The sequence below is a fragment of the Archocentrus centrarchus genome, chromosome 15, assembly GCF_007364275.1.
Source record: "Archocentrus centrarchus isolate MPI-CPG fArcCen1 chromosome 15, fArcCen1, whole genome shotgun sequence".
Lineage (NCBI taxonomy): Eukaryota > Metazoa > Chordata > Actinopteri > Cichliformes > Cichlidae > Archocentrus > Archocentrus centrarchus.
This window is the reverse complement of record NC_044360.1, coordinates 27,922,969-27,937,425: the sequence shown is the minus strand read 5'-3', so window position 1 is coordinate 27,937,425 and position 14,457 is coordinate 27,922,969. Positions and strand designations below refer to the sequence as shown.

The 14,457-nt window shown below is 43.0% G+C and overlaps 1 protein-coding gene across 1 annotated transcript; it reads right to left on the bottom strand.

Annotated features, from left to right (window-relative positions):
- Positions 1 to 240: 240 nt before the first annotated feature.
- Positions 241 to 13,248, bottom strand: rel (v-rel avian reticuloendotheliosis viral oncogene homolog). Its single transcript, XM_030748667.1, has 11 exons — positions 13,181 to 13,248; positions 12,724 to 12,762; positions 10,989 to 11,128; positions 10,750 to 10,898; positions 9,872 to 9,963; positions 4,079 to 4,219; positions 3,296 to 3,400; positions 2,869 to 3,087; positions 2,712 to 2,777; positions 2,539 to 2,613; positions 241 to 2,462 (listed from the first exon to the last, which is right to left on the bottom strand). The coding sequence occupies exons 1-11, from the start codon at positions 13,185 to 13,187 to the stop codon at positions 1,597 to 1,599; spliced, it is 1,899 nt and encodes a 632-aa protein (XP_030604527.1). The 5' UTR covers positions 13,188 to 13,248; the 3' UTR covers positions 241 to 1,596.
- Between the last annotated feature and the right edge of the window lie 1,209 nt (positions 13,249 to 14,457).

Below are 14,457 nucleotides of genomic sequence, written 5' to 3'. Positions count from 1 at the left end.
CCAATGGGGCAATTTAAACTCAAGCTCATAGAACATTAACTAGAAGGAAATCAAAGGTAGTACTGGTGGATTTACATTTAAAATGTACTTGTTTCTGTCAGGACCTGTGAGATCTGTGACCTCCCACAGTGTCACAACCCTCTCTGAAATATGCCCATGAGAATGCATAATATTTGCAATGTGATGTAAGATTTTACAGTGTAAAACATTATAAGAAAATCATAAGACTGACAAAATATGTAGAAATGACTGTTTATTAAGAACTGATCTTATAGAAAACAAAAACAAATAAACAACAAATTTTAAAAAGTAGTCATCAAAATATACATTTACATTTAAGACCAAAAAAAGCTGCCTGGCAAGAGCCAGTATTTGTCTTACATCAACTTTGTGCTATCAATCCTTTAACAACACACTTTTGTATCCCTAAGAGCATCGCCTGAATGCATAAAACAATAAACCTGACATCTTTATCTATAAATCCTCTGTTAGAAATGCTCTGAGAACTCTGGATAACACATGCAAGCTCTGGTATGACATAGTCATTACGGAGGAAAGACACTGCTGAATGTGCTTCCTCCCACTTCCTCAATGGGAATTTCAGTACCTTGCCAGTTCTTGACTGTTTCGGCATTGTTATTGCTGTCACTCTCAACTATGGCTAACATGTATGTACAGAGTGCACTTAACAGCAAATGCTTTGGTACAAAAGAAGAAAAATCACCAAAAAAAGTACTGTACTATAACTGATACATGTATGAAAACTTTACAAAGAGACAAACAGTAAACCAGTGACAATAAGCAATTGATTCTGGCATTACAAGAAAAAAAATCAATTTATTTTCTCAAGATCAAACAACCCCCCTAACAAATCATTTAATATACAGTATATTGGCACTAACATCAAATTTACCTAAAAAAATTCCAAGAAAGAAAGAAATACATTCAGTTCTTCAAAGATATAACTTTTCTTGGAAGTCATTGCTTGTTTGTTTGTTTTTCTTGTGGGTGAAAACCACGGCGCATCCACTTAAAGACCGTACCGCCCCTCCAGATGAATCCACATTAGCTCACTTCTACTGACTAGCATGGCGCACGCCAGCAGCTGGAAGTCGAACCACAACAAATCAACAATTGTTTGGACCAACCGCAACAAATAAGAGGTCAAAGGTTGGGGATGAACCTTTCAGAATCACACACAATTATGAAACAATGCATCATCAACAAAAAATAAGACAAGAACTAGGAATAGCTTGTCTAAAATTTTTCAAGAAAGTAAATTTACCTGATGCCTTTGCTGATGACTAATTGGGAGTAAAGATCAACCTACAGTTGGTACCACGTTGGTAGGGAGCACTTTTGCTCAACAACTGGTCAGTAACCAGTTGTATCTGTGAAACAATGCCTTAGGCTGACTGCTTGGCTTGGGATATAACAAGCTGTCAACCAATTTGGTCTTGTACCCACTGAGGTAATAACCCAAGCAAATACCTACTGAGCCTTTTAGGGCCAGTGTGAGTAAAGAAACTAAACAACACCCATGCTCTGCTTTGAGCTGCTACTGCTTATTTCTTTAAAACAAGAATGGCACAAATTTCAGTCATTTTGATTCATCCAGTCCTCCAAAGTTGGAAAGTGGGTTTCCGGGGCCATGCCGTTGTTTGCGTAAGGATTATGTGGATTTTTACCGTCTTGTCGCATTGGATCTCTGTTGGTGCCATTGCTTATAGCACGGGGTAGCAGGTTGGTGTAAGTATTCCCTTGGCTCTCCCTTGGGGACTGCATGAGAGGAGTATGGCTCTCTTGCCCCATTGTGATCTGGGGCTCTTGCTTCAACTGGAAGGTGGGCTGAGATCCTCCCACCATGTTCTTCAGAAAATCATCCCCGTCTATTCCCTCTAGGAAAGGGAACGACCCTAGTCCCTGTGATCCTCCTCCACCTCCAGGTCCGTTAAAGGGGTTCTGGGCTGTACCAATGGTAGTAAAATTGGGCCACACAGACTGAATACCTTGGTTCTGGCTGCCCAGATGGTTCTGCGCTTGGGTCTGAGTCTCTGAGATGAGCTCCTCCCTTTGATTCTGCTGGTGGAAGAGCGGTTCTGATTCTCTCATTACAGGGACTTGAGAACCTGTATCCAAGCACTGGAGGTCCCGAATGGAGAGCTGAGGGAGGGCATTATTCTCACAACTGCTGTGGTCCATTCTGTGTTGGTATCCGCGGGTTGACTGCTGTTGCCTGCTAACATTAGGATGTGACAGATTGCTGATGGGACCTTGGTTTACGGTGACTGTGTCCATTGAGAGTCTTGGATTGGGATTTGCCCATGAATGGCGTATTTGTAAATTTGAAGCCTGTGATGTCATCATTACATTCTGAGGACCTTGTTGGTAAGGTTGGTTGAACATAGAAGGTTGTTGTTGCATCGTAGATGCGTTCTGCCTTGGGTACGCGTTGCCCAGGTCTGGAAAAAATTGTGATTTTTAGTTTCACAGGAGTGACGTACAATGCCTTTCTTGGGTGACTTCAAAACTACTTACCTCTTTTCATGTGACTCATGGTGCTCTGTGGCACCGCCTTGGGCCTATTCATAGTCAGACCGCTAAAAGAACCACCTAAGGAGAGAAGGAAACCTTACTTACGATACAGACTTGCATGAACGCGAGCGATCATATCACGTGTTCTACTGTATATAAAGTGCCAGTTTGCTTACCTGACAATCCTGATATCTTCATCAAGTGCTCTCTTCTGCGCTTTTTCTCATTGTATCCATAAGGATCTGAAGGGAAAAATAAAATTTTAACACATATCACCTGAATCTAAGTGAGAACTAGGCCCGACTAATAAGAAAGAAGGTGATCGCTGCTCACCTTTGTCATCGGGCAGATATCGAAAATCCATCGGTTCACTGACTTCCTGATCTGAGGGCCGGCGCAGCTGCATGTGCACGGTCACCGAGTCTGTTGTGGAGGTCATGTGGAAGGGTGGGGTCTTGAACACAATGGCAACTTGTCGATGAACGTCTGCCTGAGAAAAGGAGCCTTTGGCCTCCCAGCCATCAGAGGAGAAGAATCGCACCTCGATGTCATCTGGAGTAAAACAGAAGAAAAAAACAGGACATCAGCATGCAAAGAGACAGGCACTATGGCTTTGGGAGGTCAAATGGATCAGTGGACTGAATAAAGATGAAAGGCGAGAGTGTGCAAAAATGCAAAGACCTGTAGTACAAAACTTTTTTTCCAATTCAATTCAATTTCATTTATATATATATATATATTTATAAAGCTTTTTATGTACCTTTTTGTACTTTGTCACACAGTAGGAAGATCTCGTCGCCTCCTTTGACACTTCCGCTGTTCCTGTTGACCCGACAGATCCTCAGCTCTGCTGTGTTTGGGGCCCCTGATGATACAAAAGAAATAAGTTCTAAACACAAAACCCAACAAATCCTACAAACAACACAGTGTAGTACAAAAATGATATAACCAGAATCTGCTTTTATTTGATTCCATTACTGCTATGCTTAGGTGACACAGTGGCCCTAGCTCAATAGCTGCAGTGGTTTTGAAGAATAATCCTCATTCAGTTTACAGCTAAAGCTTCAGCAGGTTATGTGTCACATGTCACATGCCTGTAGCGAGAAGAGGAAGTGCTCTATGGTAACGGTGCTGTTTGAGGGTTGGTGTGTATAAAGAACTTCCCCTTTCTGCGTGTCTGTATGTGTGAGGAACAGTGAACTTGTTCACCAACTGCAACACTTGAAACGGTACTGGACACACGTACACGGGTCTTGCAACAGGCACTTGCATTCACTGATGCTGCCGGTACATGTTGTACAAAGCAAACACAATTATGTGTGTTACTTCTCAATACTTACACAATATTATTATACCTACATAGGAAAAGGAATTAAATATATACTTAATGTTATATCCTCAGCTCTTGAAATGTGAAATCATCTGAACTCTATGTTCCCTGTGTTCCTGTAAGTGCAACTATATATTTCATTATGTTCTCATCTCATCCAGTTGCCTAATGTGACGTCAGTGTGTTTGACACAGTTGGAGCTCGGTTACTCACTGTTGTCGTAGATGGGGTTGGTGACGATGGGGTTGAGCGCTCGGGTGTAGTGGCCGTTCTCGTCCTGCAGGAAAACCTGGATGCACAGGCGGACCACGTTCAGGTCGTACTCCTCTGTCTGCAGCAGCTGCTCCCGTGGCACTAAGGGCGCCCCACACACACACACACACACAGACACATACTTCCATTGGTTAGATGAAGCATTACTATTGACATAAAGCAAACAAACAGCAGTGCCACTTACGCCACACTACTGACAGATATTTTCCCTTTAAAGGGCCAGTTCAAGTATTATCTGGTTGTTAGTGTGGATCTAATTAGCATACTGTTTAATGTCTTAGCAGTCAACAGGTCATGGTTGGTTTGGTTTAATTAATGCTGCTTTTCAGGATGGATGAGGTCTTATTTGAAATGTAACATTTTCGAGTTTCTCAAACTTTGCCTGTTTAGCATGGTGCTAATACAAATCCTCGTCAGTCCTTTTTTTGTTTGTTGTTCCAGAGAAACAATATCTTCATTATAAAAAAAAAAAACTGTCTGTCAGCTCTTCATCACAAAACCTTAAACTGGTTTTACAGATGTTATTAGAGCAATAACAGAGGCCTGCTGTATGCACATGCTACTACATTACACAGACAGATGCAGTCACATCTGTAGGCTTTCCCCAAAACCTCACCTTAGGATCAACATAAACACGTCACAGATAAGCTTTTTCAAACGTCCACAACCTACATCCTCATCTGCATCACCCACCTTCAGAAGCAACACGCAAACACACATGCACGCACACCTTGCACTAAGAGCTTTTACTGAGAGACACCCACACACGGACACACACGCGCACGCACAAAGCAGGTTTTCACATCTGCCTACTTTCTATCTTCCGTGCTCATGCTGAGGCCATCCCCACCTACAAAGTGTCGACACTGTGACGCTCTGCACGTCACCTCAGAGTGGAAACAAGTATGCGCCTGTATATGTGTATGTGTGTGTGTGTGTGTCTCCACCGCACAGAAGTAAAGAGATGAGACTCCCTGCACGAGTGACCAGGGTGCCTCCTGACGTATGTGAAAGTGGTGCAACATGAGAAAATCTCTTAGACTTTTATTTTAGTCTTTTGTGAACATCTTCCTTTTTTAGCTGTTCCAAGCATAACCACTGGCAAAAATATGTTCATCTCTTTCTTACAGAAACCCAAATAATACAACTGCAGTTACACAGCTGTAGGGAAAGTCCTCAGCCTTACTGGACATGTTGGGTGCCAACAGCGAGCTACTTAGCTCTCTGCTCTGTCTCTGCATGTGCTGCTGGCACCGGCTATTAGTCTCCTCATGGCTCACAGTTTGTTTTTCTGCTTAGTCACAAGTAATCAAATCCACGCTGGGATCAACAAGCAGAGAAAAGATGGCATGTCTTTAACAGCACAGCTCGAGTAGTGAGGAGTGATAAACGTTGTCTGCTGTCAGGATGACATTAAAGATCAGATTCAGCCTGGCTCTTTCATCGCAATATTCAGAATGAGATGTCACAGACAGTGTGACATGCTGTATGCCAATGTATATAACGAAGCAGAGAGGGGTTTTTCTTTCAATTTAAAGCCAGAGTAGACATTTCCCCTTACTACAGTCCTTATCCTAAGCTAACAGTCGCCTGCTGTAACTGTAACTGAACATTTACAGACAAATGAGAGGAGAACCAATCTTCTCGTTTATCACAAAAAAAGCGCATTTCCCCATAATATATGACTATAGACTGTATATAAAAGATGGATGTAGTCACTGTGTTGTCACACACTTGTTTCTGGACATTTTGAAGTCTTTTAAGTGCTGCCGTGTTGGGCAAAAGGCCACACACACCTAACCCTACTCCAAACTGGGAAGGGAGCTAAAAATTCACCCCCGGGCACAGTTGCTTTGAGGGTGTAAATTAGCCCTAAAGAATAGAATTGTTTTATGGACCAGTAAGCATGACTATAGTTTGTAGACGTGTTCATTTTCATTACTGATGTAACTAACATTCAAGAAATACATCTAAAATTCTGCAAGAGCATCCAAATGAATAAATCATCATGGCAAAAATCATCATCAGCTGTGTTCAGATTAAAAAATAGCAAATGCCCTATTCAATGTAATATAAAGGGTTCAACTGAAAGTACATTGTGCTCTTTTTACAAGTAGATTTACAACGCTTATATATACCAATCAAGCTTTATTTTTATTTAGTTATCATTTGTTTAACGCTTTTCTCTGGTGTGCTGCCAATCCACTCTGTGACTATAGCAAAACATCATTCGCCACGACCAACAGGACACTACAGGAAAGACTCTAAAAGGACTTTAGCACACAACTGCTATCAGCCTTTGAGGTTTGATTGGTCTCAAATCAAGCTTTGCTGCAGCATGGAGCTCTGCTCTGTTTAAGCTTTCTGTTAGGTCATCAGGTTTGCCTGCTGTAGGTGGCAGACACACACAGAGTGGAGAAACTGAAGGAGGGAGAAGTGAAGAGGAAACCGTCAGAGCAAATATTGATGGAACATGCTGAGTTGGGCCGCGTGAGTGTTGGTGGAGTGTCGCTGTGAGAGGGAGAAGCTGGACAGATAGGTGCAGGAAAGTGGGCTGTAGGTAGAGACCGTGGTTAATGTTCGTGAGTGTGTGGTGGAAAGAAACTGGGCTCAGGGTCGTTGGGCGTGCTGGGCTGCAAGAGTCTGCAAGGGGTAGGTCATGTGCATGGATTGGCGGCGGCGGCGGCGGGGGGGGGTGTTCACAGGTGGTGGGGGAAGGTAGGTGGTGCTGGGGGGGGTAAGTCTGGTGGAGGGTAAGTGGTTAGTGAGCCTGTGGGAGCAGAGTGTAAAAGTGAGAAAGACGGGGAGGCAGGTGCCAAGCCACACCACAAATAATGTCTCCATTGCATGACTCACAATTTCACCACGTTTTAGGACATGCACTGTTGAGCTGTTGTGTCTGACTGAGGCAATCGCTATATGAGAGAAGTCATATACTTCTGTTGCATCATATAATGTTATAAAACTGTGTGCGCATTTACAGTACATAAGGAAGTTGCGTTAGGGAACAAAAAATGAAAGAGGACGGTTTGGATATGAACACAGTGGAAGTTTCTGGCAATACCGTATAATAGGAAGAGTTAAAGGACAATTACGACATGTTACTCCTCTTCAGTAAAGCTTTAAAAATCATTTATGTGTTATTTTCAGACTGCTAATTCTAACAGATATGGTCTATCTGTGTTGATCTGTGCATGCCCGTTGATGTTCAGATATAATTTAGCTTGGAAAAAGCAAGAATACAGAGTGAGTGAAGCACAGAGTGTTAGTCTATGGGATTAAAGCAGGATCAATAAGATCAATGAGTTTACAAAAGGCACTGTGAAATTCAGTACTTGTAACTGCAGAAAATTGAAAGGATGTCTAATGCAGTTTTGTGCTCAGAAGTACTTTTCCACTGTTTTACAGAAGATATTTTAAAACCACAGGCTTCACTAGAATCGTACTGGCCTGTATCTGAGCCCCGTGTGTATTTTCTTTGGTTGTCAGTGTGGTTATAGCCACATGTACTTCTTCGAAACAATATGGATGCCGTTTACAGCAGACTTCTGTCCCGTGTGAAACGGGCTGACGCTCGCCAGGTGTGCAACCACAATGTTAAAAAATGACGGAGCAGTACTACAGAGAAATGCTACTACGTCACCCTCGGTCGAGATGCTTCTGTGTCATCACTAGCACATGTGAGGTGAGCTTTCTGATATGGGCAGCGACGTGGCCTGTTCACCGAGGGTCTGTTTGCATGCTGTGACGAGCCGCTCCACCCTGCCTTCCTGTCGGCCCGCTTGTGTGGCAGGTCTGCGGACATCGTTTTCCATCGGTGTGCCAGTGCTCTCAAAGCTCAGTTGCTTGGAGGCTCTCCTCCCTGAGACACCTTTTTTGCATTTTTGCACTCATTTACACCCCTGATTGTACTGACTACACACACCACGGTTAGTTTAAGTGCTCTTCTTGTTTCTTTCATTCAAAATAAAAAGCTTTTAATTGGTATTTGTGCACATCTCTGTTTTTGTCATAGCCGTGCAGCCCGGTTTGTGACAAAGTGCAGATGCATGCGTTCACAGAGAGGGAGGGGAACGTGTCTCAGCCCCCAACCCCCCACCTCACTCCCAGCACAGGAAGCAGCTGAGTTTCACAGCAGAAGTGAACTTCAGAGAAGGGAAGGCTTGAGCCAAGAGAAAAAAAAGGCATCGAGCTGTCCTTTGCACACATCTGTGGCAACAAATACATGAGCTCCTGTAGCTAAAGCTGGCACTTTACTATGAATGCTAAACTGAGCTGCACGCAAGATCTTCTCCTCTAAGTGCTTATAGTGGGGCATCTGCATGGCCTCACATCACTAACAAAGATACCACAAGTAATTCAAGTCTTCTGAGGCCTAAATGAGCTATTACAGGGGTGAAAAATAGAGATGTGGTCATATCTACTGATGCTCAGTCTACGGTGACAGATGCTAAAAATGTCAGCCAGGTTCACTGTTCACATCTGTGTCAGTTTCCTATTTTTCAAGTCACTCGCCTTATCAGTCTGAGACAATCACCAGGTATGAAAACTGAATCACAGTATAAGAGCAAACTGCAAATAAATGAATATGCACTTTACAGTTAGTAATTAAAGGCAATTCAAACCGCTCTTATCGTGCAAATTTGCTTGGTGCACTTACAGGACAGTGCTTATCTATAACAACCAGGAGAGCTGAGATCAACACAAAAGCTAAAGGCAGATTCCCTCCACAGTTTTACAGATCTGTAAAGCACCCTACCCTACTTTTATCATCATCTCCGAGGGCTGGGGAACCCCCCTCGGTCCACCACCACCCCCTCCCCCTTTGAATGAATCCTGCATTCCCAGCTCTCACGTGGCATCTCTGCACTGTGCTGAATTGAGCAACTGTGAAAAAGAATGGGGAAGTAGCTCAACGCCTGTTTGTACACGAGAACCGCCGTCTGTCTGCTCTGGAGGACCGCAGAATGAAAGCACAGGGAGGAAATGGCATCGCTGTAGATAGCGCGGCGGCAAGAGAGCGGAGTTGTGACTTGATGTTAGGAAAATCTGCTAAAGTGCCTGAGAACTGGGTCACCCAACATCTGAAAACAATTCTTGTGAACTGTTTTCGAAGCTGCTTAACAGTAACAAGAGCAGGAAAGGCAGCAGTAACAGGATTTATATTTATATTTTACCCACATACAATTCCATTCATTGTTTTGTCAACTGCTAACTTTGGTGTGGATGATCTATTGGTGAGATGACATCAGGGTGAATTAATATAGTAGCAAAACTAAAATCGAGTTTTTATGTTCAAGTTTAAAACAGCCTTGTATTTGTACTTTTATCACACTTCAGCAGTATGTACATGGTTATTATATTGGCTGGTTTGCTACTTGGTCTCTTAGATTAGTGTTACACAGGGCGCCTCATTTAAAACCCTAAGGTGTTACATAAACATTCATAATCACTCGTGCATATAGCTTCACAGAGCCACTAGCACCAAAGTGAGGTTAGTTTAACTTTATGTGGCTAATTGTGCCTGTCATCATTACAAGTTGCTGAATTTCTTCAACGTTTTCTCTGGTCGCCACATTACAGCATCAGGCCGTTGGCCTCAGGCTGTGAAGGGCCTCTACTTACTTTCCAGCTTTCCAGTTTACAAATATAGCAGTATAGTTTTTAGGAAAAATGATTCTGCTTGGAGGAAATAGTATGGTTTTTTTTTTTGGGGGGGGGGTCAGCACTCACCATTGAAGGGGTTGATCCCTCTGGTGATCCTCTGTATGATTGCATCTTTCACCTCTCTCCTCCTCACGCACTGGATACCCAAATTCTGGAAACTGTGTAAAAATGTACAAAATAAATGACATGAGAACAAGGACAGCGCTAAAAGCAGCTCATTAAAACCAGAGCGAGGGACGCTTTAAAACAATAAATAAGTCGATGATGCAGCTGTGTCTAAAGGTCAAAGTAATGACGCAATTATTCTCACCGACCCGGTTTGACCAGCAAATTATTCAGTGGCAAACAAAACATTTGGTAATAAATCTGCTGGATTACCTCAGTTTGTTTACACAGAGGGCCTGAAATTCAAAATGATTCTGAATTTACTACAGAGGTCTGTGAGGGATTTGCAAATTATACACACCAAAAGATACTGACTCATTCACACACTCGCACACATGCTCCAGTACTCACACGCGCACAAATTTTGTTTTCTCTCTAACACACAGCAAATATGGGTGATGTCACTTGGGGAATTCCCATATTGCCATCCTCACAGACATGGGTCGACACATAAGCTTTGTGTGTATTTGTGTGTGTGTGTAATGTGCTGTAAGAGCTTTTCAGCTGTGTCTGAGAGGACATCAGTTTACACACGGTGCCTCCTGAAACCATCAAGCAAAAAGTGAAATGCTGTTAATAGAGAGCAGTTTGATTATGCAGTGGCTGTGTGAGCACGTCACAAAGAGGGTGGTTACATATTTCGGTGAAAGTGTGCTGATTGAGACCGAGACTAGGGTGAAAATGGCTCTCAATGATAACAGCTGACAGTGAAGTAAGCGGACGCCGATGGAGAGCGAGTTTGGACAGGTGGAGTCCGCTGTGTGAGGAGGAGTACTCACGCGATCACTCTGCGTTCGGGGCCAAACTCGGCCTCGTAGAATCCATCTTTGCAGTCCTTCCCCACCAGGTCGTGCGGATGCGGTCGGTACGGCTCGTTCTTCGTCACCAGGTAAACGCGCACCTTCCCCTTACCGGAGAAATTCAGGATCTGAGGAGGAGGAATATGTATTCAAACTTCCGTGCACAAATATGTATGCAAGTCTTTGCAGTCGAGGAGAATTAAGTCGCTGAGACCAACCTGCAGACTGGGGTATGTCCGGTTGTTGTCGGAGCTCTTCTCTCCGGGAATGCTTCCGGCTGAGCGACCCTCACACTTGTACCTGAAGCGCATTCCCCTTTGCTTGGGCTGCTCGAAGATCTGGATTGCCGGCTCAGCCACTGAGGAGGGGGGGGAAGCAGTCGATGAGCACATTTGAAAAGACGAGATAAAGCTTGAGTCTGAATCTGACACAGTTATCTGCTTTTCTTTTTTCCTGTTTGGGCTGCCACATGAGTGATTTGGTGCTGGGGAGGGGGGGCTCAAAAACCTACTTTCACCATGTAAGACTCAAAGGGCTTTTTCTCGGTTAACATTTAGACGTGTCGCAGCAGTCAAACTGCAGGTGTACAAGATAAAAAAAAATGCTGGCTGATTTCCATGTAGCTGCTTAGGTTTCAGACTCAGAGTCATTGCATGCTGGGAACCATGCTTCATGCTTTAGGTGACACCTGAACCTTTCCCATTATGACGAGGCCGCTGTGAAAAAATGGCTTTTATAGATTCATATTAATGTTTAGGTATTTTTCTATGTACCCTTTGTCTTTCGTTTGCGTATATAGATAGACAGATTGAGAGATATGCTCTTACAGTTGTGGATCTTCGTATTAAATATGGCCAAAAATTAATGGCATAATAAGGTCAGCATGTGTGTAAATATTCACTTCAGACTGCTGTAAAGGTTCCATTTCAGAAAGTTTTTCTTGAGTATGATGCCACTGAGAACAGATATCTCTAATATGGTGATCTCATGCACACAGTTGCACCATCCACCTGCTGTTCAAATCTTTGCTTTCTGAGGGGCAGCAAATCAGAAGAAAGCTGGTTTAAATGGAAGGGAATGGGAGCTAATAAAGAGGGGCTGCACCAGTAGAATATTAATAGGGATTATTTTGAAAATAAAGCTACTTTAGTAGAGTCCAAGACTAAAAATATGGAGCTGGAAATTAACAGGATAAATCCCCTTTAAGGTTTGTGTGAAAATTATTTCTACATCCTAAAGATGCCTGCAATCTTTTGGGTTTTCAACCAAGTTTCGACTGATTAGACACATCGGTGACTTTCGGACATGACAAAGCATGAAATTTGTTTCTTCAAGCTTTTTTGTAGAAAACAAAACTGGCCCCACATGATGCCCTGTGCAAGAGAGGAACTAAAACTGATCCGGGAAGTGTTTCAGTTTGTGCTGTGCACTATTTCCACAGAATTAACAACACAAAATGCGGTTATTTTTGGACATGACTGCAAGCGATCCGATCACAGTGCAGCACTGTTATCCCGGCAAGGCCAGTAAGAAACAAGTCAAGTAACCTTTCTATCATGATGACGATATGTACGTTTGCCAAGATTAGAAAAGAAAAAAAAAAAAAAAGCGGCTCAGACAAGTTTTGCCATCATTGCTTTGCAGGAACTGAAAGATCATTAAGTTGAAGCACACATATCACACACTGAGAAGAACCTCAGGCCCTCTCACATGTTTACAACATAAGTCTGAAAAGGCAATGCTTACCAATAAAATAAAAAGAGGAAGTGAAAAGACACTGCTTGTATTCAGTCACCCACCCCCCAACACACACACACACACACACACACACACACACACACACACACACACACACACACACACACACACACACACACACACACACCCCTTTAAGTTTGAACCTGTTAAAACAGAGTGCTAATTTTGACAGGAGTACAAATGAAATGGACTTACTGAGGCGTGTGTCGTCCCCTAGCATGGCGGGCATAAGAACTGGGGAGGAAAATGTGACACAGAAATAATGTAGGTACACATCTATTCAAATCAGACACAAGAGCTCTGCTCTGTAGTAGTAATGGCACTATTAAGCCCAGTTTAGCTAAACCTACCCAACCAATAACACTGTTAGTCATGCAGCAAGGAGGAAGTCCACTACATTCAACAGAAACAAGCACCAACAACCAGTCAAACGGTGTTTATCTCCGGAGCAAGAATTTCAGGTCATCATGATATTGTACAGTTACACATTTCTGCTTCGGATATTCATTTGTACAACCTACAGTCAGTACTTATCTTCGAGTTTTTGACTAACACAGGTACACAGGTGTGGTTATTATAATTTATTTCCTACTCGCTCGTTCTCCACGTCCTCGCTGTTATTACACAGGAAATCAAAGGCGTCGCTACTCACCGTTCATGATGCAAACACTGGCTCACTCTCGGCAGGACCCCTGTTGCTGTCCCTCGGAGAACCTGGAACTCAATGAGTGACAGCGGGCAGAAAAGTATTTTTTGTTAAGCCTGGCGGGGGAATTCCCCTCCGTCACATCAGAACCGGCCAATCAAAAGCCACCGTGAGCCAGAAGGCGGAGCTCGGAGCTGAGAGGATTCACTCGCACGGAGGGGGAGGGAGGTCCGAGGGAGGCTGGTTAGGTGGGCGGCGAGGGCGGCGAGAGGGACGGCGGGAACATACGTAGAAGCGGCGCTGAAGAGCAGCCATGTAACGTAAATCTAAATACATGCATACATAAATGAAAGTAGCTTTGATACGCATTAGGGTGGAAACTTATACCCTTTTATTTTTTTTTTGCTGTTTTATTGTTGATAGTGTGGGCTATATGTATTATTATATATTATATATATAATTGGCTTTATTTTATTGAATATACAGAAACAAGGCTTATTCTGCTCTGGGTTACAGCTCAGAAATATTTGCTTTGATTTCTTCTATTTACTCACTACTTATTTAGATTTAGAGCTGCTAGTTTGCAAATTCTGATACCTTAATTTGGTCTGGTTTATACCCAGCTGCCACACTCACTCCAATTTCCAATCTTTATGCCAATACTCTCTGCAAGAAGAAAATTCAGATTATGCTTTTTTTCCAGATGATTGGAAAAACAGATACTCTGTGAGAAGGTCGAAGTGAGACCTCGATTAATGAGTAATACATCATTTTCATGCCTCAACATAATGGTATGTGAAACACAATGTAGCAACAACCAGGCTCATGTGAAAAAGGTGAACTCTCCTGCGTAAAGATGCTAAACCTCACATTTTAAAGTTAATATCTGCGTAACACCGACGCTGCTCATTTCCAGTTCCATATTTCATTTCTTGGACTCTACTAGAGTAGCTCTGCATCTTATACCTGTTTAGGCCTCCATCGCTTTAACCTGACTTTCTCCTGATTTAACGTCCCACACTAAAGATGTGAACAGCAGGCTTCTGTGGTTACAGTCACAGCTGTGTGCCTGACACACCCACATTTGGTTTATGTACTCCGTGACATCACACAGAACCAAAAAACAAAATCATCCTGTCTCTTAAGCTTTTTCTGGTACTTCATAAACTTCCTAGTTTTGCCCAGCACTTCAGAACATCCTCCATGTTTGCCTGATGGACCCAGTTATTAAAGACTATTGGAAACATGATGGAGTATGCAGTTACTGGCTCTCATTTATCAAT

Bases quoted from the DNA above. Each gene is read 5' to 3' on its own strand.
- rel (XM_030748667.1), bottom strand. The intron at 2,614-2,711 runs GTAAGCAAACTG...TTCTCTCCTTAG, and splicing joins GAAGATATCAGGATTGTCAG to GTGGTTCTTTTAGCGGTCTG. The intron at 2,463-2,538 runs GTAAGTAGTTTT...AATTTTTTCCAG, and splicing joins CATGAGTCACATGAAAAGAG to ACCTGGGCAACGCGTACCCA.